General features: G+C 42.8%; 1 protein-coding gene across 4 annotated transcripts in view; it reads right to left on the bottom strand.

Moving 5' to 3' along the window:
- The window catches only part of LOC141917778 (CDC42 small effector protein 2-like), a 134,527-nt gene that overhangs the window by 36,152 nt on the left and 84,497 nt on the right, over positions 1-13,878 (bottom strand). For all 4 annotated transcript variants that reach the window (XM_074811286.1, XM_074811283.1, XM_074811285.1 and 1 more), the window contains exon 2: positions 1,770-2,087. In XM_074811286.1, coding sequence (XP_074667387.1) covers positions 1,770-1,823 — 54 coding nt within the window. In that variant the 5' untranslated portion in view covers positions 1,824-2,087. The remainder of the gene's footprint in view (positions 1-1,769; positions 2,088-13,878) is intronic.

The raw sequence follows: 13,878 nt of genomic DNA, 5'->3' as shown, positions 1-13,878 counted from the left end.
TCTCTCACCCACCCTCACCCTCCCACCCACCCTCCTGTCCTCCTTCTCCCTCACTCTCTTGCTCACCCTCCCTCACTCTTTCCTCCTCGCCTGCCCTCACCACCATGCTCACTCACTTGCTCGCCCACCTGCCCCACTCACTGTCGCTCTTGTGCCCCTGCTCTCTTGCCCTCTCGCTCCTGCCCTCCCTCTCTCACCCTTGCTTTTGATCTCTCACTCATGCTTGCTCCCTCCCTTACCCTTGATCTCACTCGACCACACCCTCTCCCGCTGCATGCTCGTTCTCCCACTCACTCTTGCTCTTACTCACTCTTGATCTCTCACCCATGCTCCCCTGCTTGCACACTTGCTCACTCTCCTGCCCACTCTCTCTCGAGCTCTCACTTTTGCTCACGCTCTAGCTCTCTTGTGCCCTTGTATGCTTGCCCTTGCATGCACCTGCGCTCTCTCCCATGCTCCTGCTCCCCCTTGTTTGCACTTGCCCTTGCTCGCTCCCTTGATCTCTCTCCCTCCCTCTCTTGCCCCCTTGCGCTCCCCTGCTCATGCTTGCCTGCACACTCTCGCTCCCACTCTCCCGTGCTCTTGCTCACCCTCTCTTGCTCCCTCCCACTCCTGCTCACTCACTCTCGCCTTCTCTCCCTGGCATGTGCTCCTTCCCTCTCACCCGCCTCCTTGCTCTCTCGCTCTCCCTCTCACCCACCCTCTCTCTGACTTCATTTAAATGAATGCTGAGAAAGGCAGAGAAGGAATGGATTTTACCCTATATTTCTTAACAGCAATATTTCTTAACAGCAACCTTCTTTCACCATTGTCCAGCCACACAGGAAAATAAGCTTTTGTCCTGGTTTCAGATGGAATAGAGTTAATTTTCTTCCTGGTATCTGGTACAGTGCTGTGGTTTGGATTTAGTGTGAGAATAATGTTGATAACACACTGATGTTTTAGTTGTCACTAAGTAGGACTTATCCTAAATTAAGTATTTTTCAGTTTCCCATGCTCTGCCAGCGAGTAGGTGCGCAAAAAGCTGGGAGGGAGCACGGCCAGGACAGCTGACCTGAACTAGCCAAAGGGATATTCCATACCATAGAACGTCACACTCAGTATATGGACTGGGGCAGTTGGCTGGGGGGGGATCGCTGCTCAGGCATTGGTCAGCGGGTGGTGAGCAATTCAATTGTGCATCACTTCTCTTTTCTTGGGTTTTATTTATCTTTTTAAAAATTATATTCCTTTTATTATTATTGATGTTATTATTATATTTTATTTTAGTTATTAAACTGTTCTTATCTCAACCCACGAGTTTTACTTTTTTCCGATTCTCCCCCCATCCCACTAGGAGGGGGGAGGAGAGAGCAAGCAGCTGTATGGTGCTTAGTTGCTGGCTGGGGTTAAACCACGACAGCCTTAAACAGTATCAGACATCATGACATTTCCAGATTTCCACCTGCTTTTTTGGCAGATGTTAGAACAACAGTTTAGGTCCTTCTCACTCTCACCCTCCCCTTCCCCTTCCTTTCTCCCTCTCTACAGCTCAAACATATAAAGGGTCTTTTCAAAGACTTCAGACAGATTTAAGATTAAGGATAGGAAAACATCTCTATGACAGTCTAGATCAGACTCTTTCACAGCTAAACCAAGATGGCAGTTAATTCCTTAATTCTCACTGGGCTTGGTCCAACAGCACTAATTTAAGAAGCTAAAATACAAAAAAAGAAAAATTGAACAATGTATTGAATTATACACAAAACAGTTCCAATACTCATACTTACAGGCTGAGGCTGTTCTGCAATACAGCAGTTGAAACACAACCAGAACTCACTCATTGTTTACAGTCTGAAGCACAAACACAGATGAAAAACAGGATTCAATCTCTGCAAAAGTGTCGCCAGGTAGCAAGTTCTTTAAATAGATTTATTCATAATGGTTCCAGTGTGAAAAGTTTCTCTGTTGAGCTTTTCTCCAAAGAAAAGTCAATCCCAGGATAAACAGGATGAAGGTAATTTACTTTGGAGTCTTCTTTCAGAAGACTGGTCCCAGCACCACACAAGTGTTACATATGCTTCTTTGATCCCTAGCGTTATGTGAACCTGAAAAGAAAGAAGTACATTAAATCAGAATGAAAGAAGACACAGAATCTCATACTCAGAGACACCCATGCCAGTGATTTCTTGATAATATCTTGAACTACAGAGTGGAGAGACACTAGCAAACAAGTCACATGCTTATTCCTTTTTAAGAACCATCTCTTAAGAGCGCAGGAGCAGGCAATTCCAAAGTGTCGGAAGTCAAGCAAGCAGGGCAGAAGGTCAGCTTGGCTGAGCAGGGATCATCTTCTAGAACTCAGATGAAAAAGGAAAGTGTATGGACATTGGAAGCAAGGACAGGCAACACGGGAGGACTACAGAGATGCTGGTCGCCACTGTAGGGAGAAAATTCGTGCGGCCAAAGCTCAATTAGAGTTCAAGCTAGCCAGCACTGTGAAGGACAACAAAAAGGGCTTTTAAAAAATATTTTAATAGCAAAATGAGGATCAGAGACAACATTGGTCTGCTACTTGATGAGGTCAGTCACCTCACAAATAGGGACACAGACAAAGCAGAGAAGTTTAATGCCTTCTTCACCTCTGTCTTTAACACCGATGATGGGCCCTGGGACCCCTGGAGCCCTGTGTTGGAACACCATGAATGGGGGGATGATAAATTCCCATCCGACTCTGAACTTGTTTGAGACTTGCTGCTCCAGCTGGATGCACATAAGTCTATGGGGCCTGATGGGATTCATCCCAGGGTATTGAAAGATCTGGCTGATGTTATCGTGGGACCCCTTTCCATTATTTTTCAATGGTCTTAGGAGACTGGAGAGGTCCCAGTTGACTGGAAGCTGTCAAATGTTGTCCCAGTTTTCAAGAAGGGTAAGAAGGAAGACCCTGGTAATTACAGGCCTGTCAGTCTCACTTCAGTACCTGGTAAAATTAGGGAGAAGGTTATTCTGGGAGTTACTGAAAACCACTTGAGAGACAACACAGTCACTGGTCATAGCCAGCATGAGTTCACGAGGGAAAAGTCCTGCTTAAGTAACTTAATTTCCTTTTATGACAAGGTCACCCATCTAGTTGACCAAGGGAAGCCAGTAGATGTGTATTTTTTTTTATTTTAGCAAAGCTTTTGATACTCTTTCACAGTATCCTTCCAGAAAAAATGTCCAACATACAGCTAGACAAGTCCATAATACGTTGCATGAACAATTGGCTGATGGGTCAGGCTCAAAGAGTTTTAATAAATGGGGTTACATCAGACTAGCAGCCAGTCACTAGTGGGGTTCCTTGGAACTCAATTTTAGGGCCAGTTCTCTTCAATGTTTTTATAAATGGTCTGGACACAGGAATCGAATGTACATTAAGTAAGTTTGCCAATGATACTAAACTAGGAGGAGCTGTGGACTCCCTCGAGGGTAGAGAGGCCTTACAGAAAGATCTGGATAGACTAGAGAGCTGGGCAATCACCAATCGTATGAAATTTAACAAGAGCAAGTGCTGGATTCTGCACCTGGGACAGGGCAATCCTGGTTATACATACAAATTGGGGGACAAGAGGCTTGGAGAGCAGCCATGCAGAAAGAGATCTGGGGGCTTGGGTTGATGGAAAGTTTAATATAAGTCAACAGTGTGCCATGGCAGCCAAAAGGGCCAACTGTGTCCTGGGGTGCACAAAGCACAGCATAGCCAGCCGGTTGAGGGAGATGATTGTCCCACTCTACACTGCACTGGTGCAGCCCCACCTCGAGCACTGTGTGCAGTTTTGGGTGCCTCAATATAAGAAGGACATCAAACTATTAGAGTGTGTCCACAGGAGGGCAACCACGATGGTGAAAGGTCTTGAGGGCAAGACTGAGCAGCTGAGGTCACTCAGCTTGTTCAGCTTGGAGAAGAGAAGGCTGAGAGGTGACCTCATTGCAGTCTACAACTTCCTCAAGGGGGGCAGCAGAGGGGAGGTGTTGATCTCCTCCCTCTGGTGACCAGCAATAGGACACAAGGAAATGGAATGAAGTTGTGTCAGGGGAAGTTCAGATTGGACATTAGGAAAAGGTTCTTCACTGAGAGGGTGGTCGGTCACCAGAACAGGCTCCTCAGGGAAGTGGTCACGGCACCAAGCCTGTCAGAGTTCAAGGAGCATCTGGACGATGCTCTTAGCCATATGGTTTAGTTTTAGGTAGTCCTGCAAGGAGCAGGGAGTTGGACTCAATGATCCTTATGGGTCCCTTCCAACTTGAGATATTCTATGATTCTATGGTGACTAGTGAAAATGGCATATACCAGAAATTCAAGTGAGGATGAAATTCTCTAACTTCTGTTAGGTGAACCAGCATCAAGAACTGGCATCCGATTTTCCAGCAGCCATCTATGTTTGTTCTATTCCTAACTTTCACTGTCTTAATGGAAAATTACAACTGACTATACACCCCTTTAACTTCTTAAGGAATTCTGCTTACTGACACTCCATATTTCTCAATGGAAAAATTGCTCGGTCCATTCACAGAGCAAGATTTAAATACTATTTGACCACAGTCCTGCAGCACAGCTGTCAAGCAAAGATATACTTTTCTAAATCTAGAGAAAAAAGCACTTCTGTATTCTGAAAACTTCACACCTTAACTAGAACTAGGGATTTTCCAGAAATCTTTGTTGGAAGTACCCTGATAGGTATTCTTTGAAATAATATTGACATTTTTGAAAAGTTGAAGGGAGGGGTTCAAACTAGTTAATGAAGCTGCTCTGAAAGCCATGTTTATCTCACCAGGCCAGATGCACTTGCAGAAGCCCTCTTCCTCCCTTCCCCCTAGCAGGGCAGGCACTTCTAGGAACTTTGGCAATGCTTTTAATGCACCAATTCTCTTTTGTACTCTCAGATCCCAAGAAACCTGATTTGCAAGTAACTCTGCCAGACAAAGCACAACATAGGTTGAATAAGGCTGAAAACCCTCCTTCATTTCCTCATAACTTTCCCATAGCTCCCCAAAATGCTCCATGTTTAGTTCCAAGTTAAGAATAAAAACATTGAAGAAACATCTTCAAAGTTTAAGTTACTTCTTTGTGCATTTTTAAACACTAAAAGGTCTTGATTCTGTACAGTGACCCATTTTATTCATGTCCTTTCCTTTATGACAAGGTTTTGAACATTATGACTGAAGTTACTTATAATTAGAGATTTTCTTTTAAGGGTTTTATTTTGTGATCATTGGTCATTTGGAGTAATTTTTTTTCCTCCCTACTTATATTGAAATAGTTTTCATTATTCTCTTAAGTAACTTGAGAATAGACTGTACTTCAAATTAAGCTCAAAACAAATACATAGCCATGAAGGACCATCATATTATGAGAATGTGTTGCTTCTGAATGAAGTTTCAAAGAATACTGTAAATGGTGCAGCAGGATATCCTTTTATACACAAGGAAGGAACAACAAGTTTACCAAATAAAAAATACACATCTCTCTACTATATTTTTAAAAATTATTTTAAAACAAATATTTTGAGGAAAAAAAGACTACTCTGTAACATATATAGAAAAATAGCTAAGCAAACATACAGTTAGGTTAAAATAAAAGGACATGGTACATAAAAGACAGATATCCAATGCCAAAATGCAACTTCAGTGGAGATACCAGTATTATTGACCTAGTTAAGATACAAACTGCTGTGAACATAGGCAGTTTCAAAATGTTCCAGAAACATTATTATAACAAAGTATGCATTTTCAACAGAACAGTTACTACTCTTCTGAAATCTGAATATACAGAAAGTTAAACTGTCTATTCAGAAATGACCTGCTCATCACAGCAAGAAACACCAAATTGTATTCCCTGTGTACCTATGAAAAGTTCAAGGCATTTATTGCTAAAAATGCCCATTTGGAAAATGCCCTATGGGACAGAACTCAATCTTGACTAAGTCATCTAGAGATTTACTGCCAATATCACAATTGTAAACCTGAAATGATTTGGCTTTCCTATGAAATGTCCCATGTATACAGTGGCATATGGCTTACCTACATTGATAGGTATCCAGTGAGGAGAAAAAGCCTAGAAGAGAGGCATCAATTTTAGATGCTGAGTTATTTTTCCAACTAGTTTTAAGACAAATTGTACATACCTGCAAATGCAAACCAGTCTCATTTCAGCTCCTCAAACTGAAAGCTGCTGACAAAACCATAAGCAATTTGCAGTGCTTATCTATTAAATATGAAAGAAGCTTTATACATCTCAATTCTTAGTGACTTGCTATAGGGAAGTACACAGGCCACATGACAATTGTACTCTGACCCCAAATAACCAGTATTTGAACCCAACAATGAACTTCTAGCTAATATTAACTACAGCTATTCAAAATTCTGTTTGCATACAACAGACAGAAAATATCTATATAGCATATAGTTGTGGCAGATGCAGCCACCCAATGAAAATAGGCTTCTTGGCTGCTGAAATGTAGTGGCTATTGATTTCCTTTTTTCCGTGCCCTGGTTCTCAGGGCTTTACGGTACTTGGGGCCCTTGGCCAATGGGAGCTGATATTGACCACAGATCAGATTTGGCTGGGGTATAAATGGAGTCCCCTGGGGGAGTCATTTTGAGCTAGTCCCCACCTGGAGCAGTGTGCTGTGGTTGAGGACTCTCCCCTTGGGTTGGGATGCCACCCAAGGAAACTCCTTGAGGTTCCTATGGGTCGAGACGCTGCCCTAAGAAGTTTCTCGAGGTTGAGAGCCCTCATTTTTTTCAGTGAGTGACAGAGCGGTTTGGGTTGTTGTTAAACCCTAGAATGTTTGTGGTGATAGTTTTGTTCTCCTCTCACGGACATTCAAATCTGCTGTTGTATGTTTGCAGAGTGCTAGTTAATTGTGTTGAAAATAAATTTTTATTTTTGGTTGTTATTTGCTTATTTGAGAGCTTCCACAACAGTAGTTAGAAATTATACTTCCACACATCCTCTTAAAAACGGTACATCACAGATAGGATATGATTTTCAAGATGCAAACTATGTCTTCCAACAATTTAAAGAACTTTCATTAATAAAATGTATAGGTAATCTTGTGTCACTATCTATTCAATATTATCCAAAAGTATGCTAACAAAATGTCTTTAAAAACATTTCACAATGTAAAGTTAATTGTGTTGGTCTTGTAATTTCTGAGAAATCATCTTTGCTTATAACACCATTTCTTAAAACTTAAAAAATGTTCCAGTGGAACGAACTGTGATAAATATTTCTCAAACTAAAGATCCTTCTGTCCTGAACAGGAAATATTTTTGACATATGCATACTATAATTATACTATATTAAATACATTTATATCATGTTTAACATTCTATTACATGTATATACATACACACACCACATACTGTAATACATTGAATAAATTTTAGAATAGAACAGAATAGACTATTTCAGTTGGAAGAGACCTACAACAATCATCTAGTCCAACTGCCTGACCACTTCAGGGCTGACCAAAAGCTAAAGCATGTTATTAAGGGCATTGTCCAAATGCCTCTTAAACATTGACAGGCTTGGGGCATCGACCACCTCTCTAGGAAGCCTGTTCTAATGTTTGATTACCCTCTTGGTAAAGAAATGTTTCCTAATGTCCAGTCTAAACCTCCCCTGGTGCAGCTTTGAGCCATTCCCACAAATCCTATCACTGGTGTGGTGGGTTGACCTTGGCTGGATGCCAGGTGCCCACCAAAGCTGCTCTATTACTCCCCTTCCTCAACTGGACAGGGGAGAGAGAATATAACAAAAGGCTCAGGGGTGGAGATAAGTACAGGGAGAGATCATTCACTAATTACTGTAATGGGCAAAACAGACTCAACTTGGGAAGAGTAACTTAATTTATTGCCAATCAAATCAGAGTAGGGTAATGAGAAATAAAACAAATCTTAAAACACTTTCCCCCCACCCACCCCTTCTTCCCAGGCTTAAGTTTACTCCTGATTTCTCTACCTCCTCCCCTGCAAGTGGTGCAGAGGGATGGGGAATGGGGGTTGTGGTCAGTTCATCACACGTTGTCTCTGCCGCTCCTTCCTCCTCAGGTGGAGGACTCCTCTCGCTCTTCCCCTGCTCCAGCAGGGGGTCTCTCCATGAGAGACAGTCTTTCACAAACTTCTCCAACATAAGTCCTTCCCACGGGCTACAGTTCTTCACAAACTGCTCCAGCATGGGTCCCCCACAGGGTCACAAGTCCTGCCAGCAAACCTGCTCCAGTATGGGCTCCTCTCTTCACGGGTCCATGGGTCCTGCCAGGAGCCTGCGCCAGTGTGGGCTTCCCACGGGGTCACAGCCTCCTTCGGACGTGTTCACCTGCTCTGGCATGGGGTCCTCCACAGGCTGCAGGTGGATATCTGCTCCACCATTAACCTCCATGGGCTGCAGCAGGACAACCTGTGTCACCATGGTCTTCACCACAGGCTGCAGGGGAATCTCTGCTTCAGCACCTGGAGCACCTCCTCCCCCTCCTTCTTCACTGACCTTGGTGTCTGCAGAGTTGTTTCTCTCACATATTCTCACTCCTCTCTCTGGCTGCAATTGCTCTCCCATTAATTTTTTTCCCCTTTTTAAAATATGTTATCACAGAGGTGCTGCCACCATCACTGATTGGCTCGGCCTTAACCAGTGGCAGGTCCATCTTGGAGCCGGCTGGCATTGGCTCTGTTGGACATAGGGGAAGCTTCTAGCAGCTTCTCACAGAAGCCACCTCTGCAGCCCCTGCCACTACCAAAACCTTTGCGTGCAAATCCAATACAACTGGATCCCAGGCAGAAGAGATGAGCACCTCCCTCTCCACTTCCCCTCCTCAGGAAGCTCTAGAGAGCAATGAGGTCACCCCTCAGCCTCCTTTTCTCCAAACTAGACAAGCCCAAAGTCCTCAGCCGCTCCTCATAGGCCATGCCTTCCATCCCTTTCACCAGCTTTGTTGCCCTTATCTGGATGCACTCAAGGACTTTCACATCCTTCTTAAATTGTGGGGCCCAGAACTACACACAGTATTCTAATTGAGGCCGCACCAACGCTGAATACAGAGGGATAATCACCTCTTTTGACTGGTTGGTTAAGCTGTGTTTGATGAGCCCCAGGATATGGTTTGCCCTCTTGGCTGCCAGGGCACTGCTGACTCACTGAACCTACTGTCAACCAGCCTCCCCAGATCCCTTTCTGCAGGGCTGCTCTCCAGCCACTCCTCTCCCAATTTATACTTGTGCCTGGTGTTACTCTGTCCTAGGTGCAGAATCCAGCATTTGTACTTTAATCATTGCCCAAGGCTCCAGTCTATCCAGATCCCTCTGCAAGTCCTCTTATCCTTCAAGAGAGTCACCAGCACCTCCAAGTTTGGTATCATCAGCAAACTTGCCAATGGTGCATTTAACTCCTGCAAATTGAAAATTAATCAGAACTGTATTTTTTCCTTCTAAAAACCATAAGCTTAGGGGGGAAAAAAGTACATCAAAAGGCACTAAGAGTCACATGAAAGGAAACTAACTTTCAAGCTCCAATCTCAATTCACCCAGTGCATCTAACAGCAAAGATGGTACAGACTGTCACTGACATTTCTCACCATGTTGCAGTGCTCAGTGCTACATCTGCTACACTGAGAATTACTTTGCTTAACATACAACTCTGCAGCATAAAAAATAAGCCATTCTAAAGAGAAGAGAGCACACAGTTATAAATCTGCTCTATGTTTTTATGTGGGGCAATAAAGAATATTTGAATAGCATGACATTTTTGTTCAATTTACCTTCACAGTCATTGGTCTAATTGTTAATCTTGCTGGTGGTAGAATTTTTTTCTTGTACTCTAAAACTTAACTCATAGCAAAGCTATCTGCTTCTCAATTTGAAGCAGTCTAAGAAACAATACCTTCTACCTCACTACCAGATGTTGCCAATGCATTATCAACCACAGGCCTTGTGCTATCTTGAGTCTGAACTAGGGTCTTATTTCATTAAACACAAAAATTAACAAGTTCTCTGGCTCTTCTTATCAGGCTTCTTTCACAGGACTGACTGGAGAGTTCAGTTTTTAATTAGATAGTAGCTTCAGAAGACTAAAGAAATGCCTACATCTGAAAGTTTCTGAAACTGTTAGCTCAAAGCCAGATAGCATTTGCTACTCATTTCCTATTAGTTTTTAGTTACAGCTATGTTCCTACACTATGATTTTTGCCTTTGAAAGACTCCCATCTGTGAATTATATTAAGAACAAACTATATTATTAAAGAAATCAGAAAACCTGTTCTGAAAAAAAACAGAAATGTTCTGGATATGAAACTGGATTAGCCCTTTATCACATATAACGTGTCTACACAAAGAGGTTGGTGCAGTGTCATCAGAGATATGATTTCACTGCATAATAGTGACTCTGCACTTAATCCGCCTCCCATGTGGACACTTTCTGAAGTTCTGAGGGTGTCCATGTGCAAGGGAGCTAACTTTCACAAGTAGTATAGGGTACCCAATCCAGAGATGATTTGAGCACAGTACAGAGAATTAGTGTGGACTAGTTATAGCATCTTCCATAGACATGACCCAGATTCACCTAACCTCAGAGCACAATCCTTCACCAGATGTCACCACCTGCCTCTCATGTGCTTTGTACCTCATCCCTCTGCATGGGCATCTTTGTGTAAAGGGGGTTTATGCACTATGACACCAAGAGTTGGAACTATTCTTGTGTCCTGGTTTCGGCTGGGATAGAGTTAATTTTTCTTCTTAGTAGCTAGAATAGTGCTGTGTTTTAGATTTGGTATGAGAAGAGTGTTGATAATACACTGATGTTTTCAGTTGTTGCTAAGAGATCAAGGACTTTTCAGCTCCCCATGTCCTGCCTGTGTGCAGGTGTACAAGAAGCTGGGAGAGAGCATAGACAGAGCAATGGATCCAAATTGGCCAAAGAAATATTCTATATCATATAACATCATGATCAGTATATAGAGGAGGGTCAACCAGGAAGAGGGGGTTCTCTCTTGCTTCCAGGATTGTGGTTTTGGGATCTTGGCTTTTCCAGGATCACTAGCCAGGAACAGGCTGTGTATCAGTCAACAGGTGGTGAGCAATCACATTGTGCATTACCCGTTTGTATTTTCTACTGTTGTTATTATTGGTTTATTTTATTTCAATTATTAAACTGCTTTTCTCTCAACCTACAAGTCTCCCTACCTTTACCCCTTCAATTCCCTTCCCCATCCCCCAGATGGGGGAGGTTGAGCCAGCGGCTGTGTGGTATTTGGCTGTTGGCTGGGTTTAAACCACAACATTAGTTTAAAAATAATAATATTAATAATTTTAAAAAAAACACAGAAAAACACACACACCCCCCAAAAAAATGACACCACAGATGAACAGTCACACCTTGGCAAAAAAATTAACAGATGAATAAGCAGTTGTTTTCCATCCCTGGTTTTCATGATTCCATGGGAAATAAATCAAATAGTCTTTACTGTACATTAAAAAAATATATTAACAAAAAATAAAACTGATTCAATAGCAATTTAAAGACATGGCCAAATTATTTATTGGAGAACCAGTATCAAACAGGGAAAAAGAATCACATCTTTGCTTTCTGATCTTAATGTATTCCTAGTACTAATACAGGCATAACTTTGTCTTGGGCCACAATGACTCACCGATGTTATCTGTGAAGTCAACTATGTGAATGTAATAAACTATGGTGTGAACATAATGCACAGTGGCATTCGATACCATATGATGTCATACCTCAGAAATAAAAGCTCAAGAAAAGGAGGAAGGGGAGACATTCATGGTTATGGCATATGTCTTCCCAAGGAACCGTTATGTGTCCTGAGGCCCTGCTTTCCTGGAAATGGCTAAACATCTGCCCCTTGATGGGAAATAATGAATAAAATCCTTATTTTGTTTTGCTTGCATGTGCAGCTTTTACTTCACTTATTAAACGGTCTTTATCTCGACCCACAAATTTTCTCACTTTTGCTCTTCCAAATTTCTTCCCCATCCCACTGGAGGGGGAGTGAGTGAGTGGCTATGTGGGTGCTTGGCTGCTAGCCAGGGTCAACCCACTGCACCTGGAGGAACAACACCATCCTATTTACTAATGTAAATGTTTTAAAGTATGTCACCATGTCACAAATCTGCATTTCCTTGCAAGATTGCTCTTTGTCAAGCACTGACAAGTTGAAAGTAGCTTATTATTTTTAATCAATCAAAATAATAAATAAAAATATATGCTAGTCATTAATCAATGACCTTACTGAAATGCTTCTACTGTTTCATATTTAGCCAAAATCAGCCTTTCTTTTTTTTTTTTAAACTTCAAGGAAAAAAAATTTGAATTTTGAAAGTTTGTTGTATGGACAAGTGCCAGCAGAATTAAACAAGAACTAGAACTTTTAGATGAAAAACAGCATTTATGATAAGTGGACTGATAGTTTTTCTACTCTGATGAGGCCTCTACAATGTTGTTGTCCAGTATTGTACACGAAAGACAAAGTAAAGTTATAGCAGAATGAAAATGAAGATAGTTAACCTCTAGTCTGATTGGAATCTTTTTCTAAACAGCCATCCAAATGTACCTTGAAGATACTGAATTATAGGGACTCCATTAGTTCCTCTAGAAAGTTGTTCTGTTGATTAATTAATCTCAGTGTTAAAAATATACACCTTTATTTCTGTAATAAATCAGAGCAGGGTTGTATATAAACTTTACCCCCCCAATTAACTTCCCCCCTCCAACAACTTTTTCACAGCTCCCTCACTTTTTCAAAGGCAAGATACAGCAGAAATAGTATCTTCTTTAATCCTTTCAATAGGAGAAAGCATCCAGAGGGGAAAGTCATACATCACCTGCCTTTTACTATTATTTTCATTACAGAATCACAGAATCATCTAGGTTGGAAAAGACCTTGAAGATCATCTAGTCCAACCGTTAACCTAGCACTGACAGTTCCCAACTACACCATGTCCCTAAGCGCTATGTCAACGTGACTCTTAAACACCTCCAGGGATGGGGACTCAACCACCTCCCTGGGCAGCCCATTCCAACACCTAACAACCCCTTCTGTAAAGAAATACTTTCTAATATCTAGTCTAAACCTTCCCTGGTGCAACTTGAGGCCATTACCTCTTGTCCTATCGCTTATTACTTGGTTAAAGAGACTCATCCCCAGCTCTCTGCAACCTCCTTTCAGGTAGTTGTACAGGGCAATGAGGTCTCCCTTCAGCCTCCTCTTCTCCAGACTGAACAACCCCAGTTCCCTCAGCCGCTCCCCATCAGACCTGTGCTCCAGACCCTTCACCAGCTTCGTTGCCCTTCTCTGGACACGCTCGAGTCATTCAATGTCCTTTTTGTAGTGAGGGGCCCAAAACTGAACACAGTCATCGAGGTGCGGCCTCACCAGTGACAAGTACAGGGGCAAGATCCCTGCTGGCCACGCTATTTCTGATGCAAGCCAGGATGCCATTGGCCTTCTTGGCCACCTGGGCACACTGCTGGCTCATGTTCAGCCAGCTGGCAATCAACACCCCCAGGTTCCTCTCTGACTGGCAGCTCTCCAGCCACTCCTCCCCAAGCCTGTAGCGCTGCTGGGGGTTGTTGTGACCCAAGTGCAGCACCTGGCATTTGGCCTTATTGAACCTCATACAGTTGGCCTTAGCCCATCACTCCAGCCTGTCCAGGTCTCTCTGCAGAGCCTCCCTACCCTCGAGCAGATCAACACTCCCACCCAACTTGGTGTCATCTGCAAACTTACTGAGGGTGCACTCGATCCCTTCGTCTAGATCATCAATAAAGATGTTAAACAGGAGTGGCCCCAAAACCGAGCCCTGGGGGACACCACTCGTGACCGGCCACCAACTGGATTT

The sequence above is a fragment of the Strix aluco genome, chromosome W, assembly GCF_031877795.1.
Source record: "Strix aluco isolate bStrAlu1 chromosome W, bStrAlu1.hap1, whole genome shotgun sequence".
Lineage (NCBI taxonomy): Eukaryota > Metazoa > Chordata > Aves > Strigiformes > Strigidae > Strix > Strix aluco.
The sequence above is the reverse complement of the archived record's forward strand: the minus strand, read 5'-3'. Positions and strand labels throughout refer to the sequence as shown.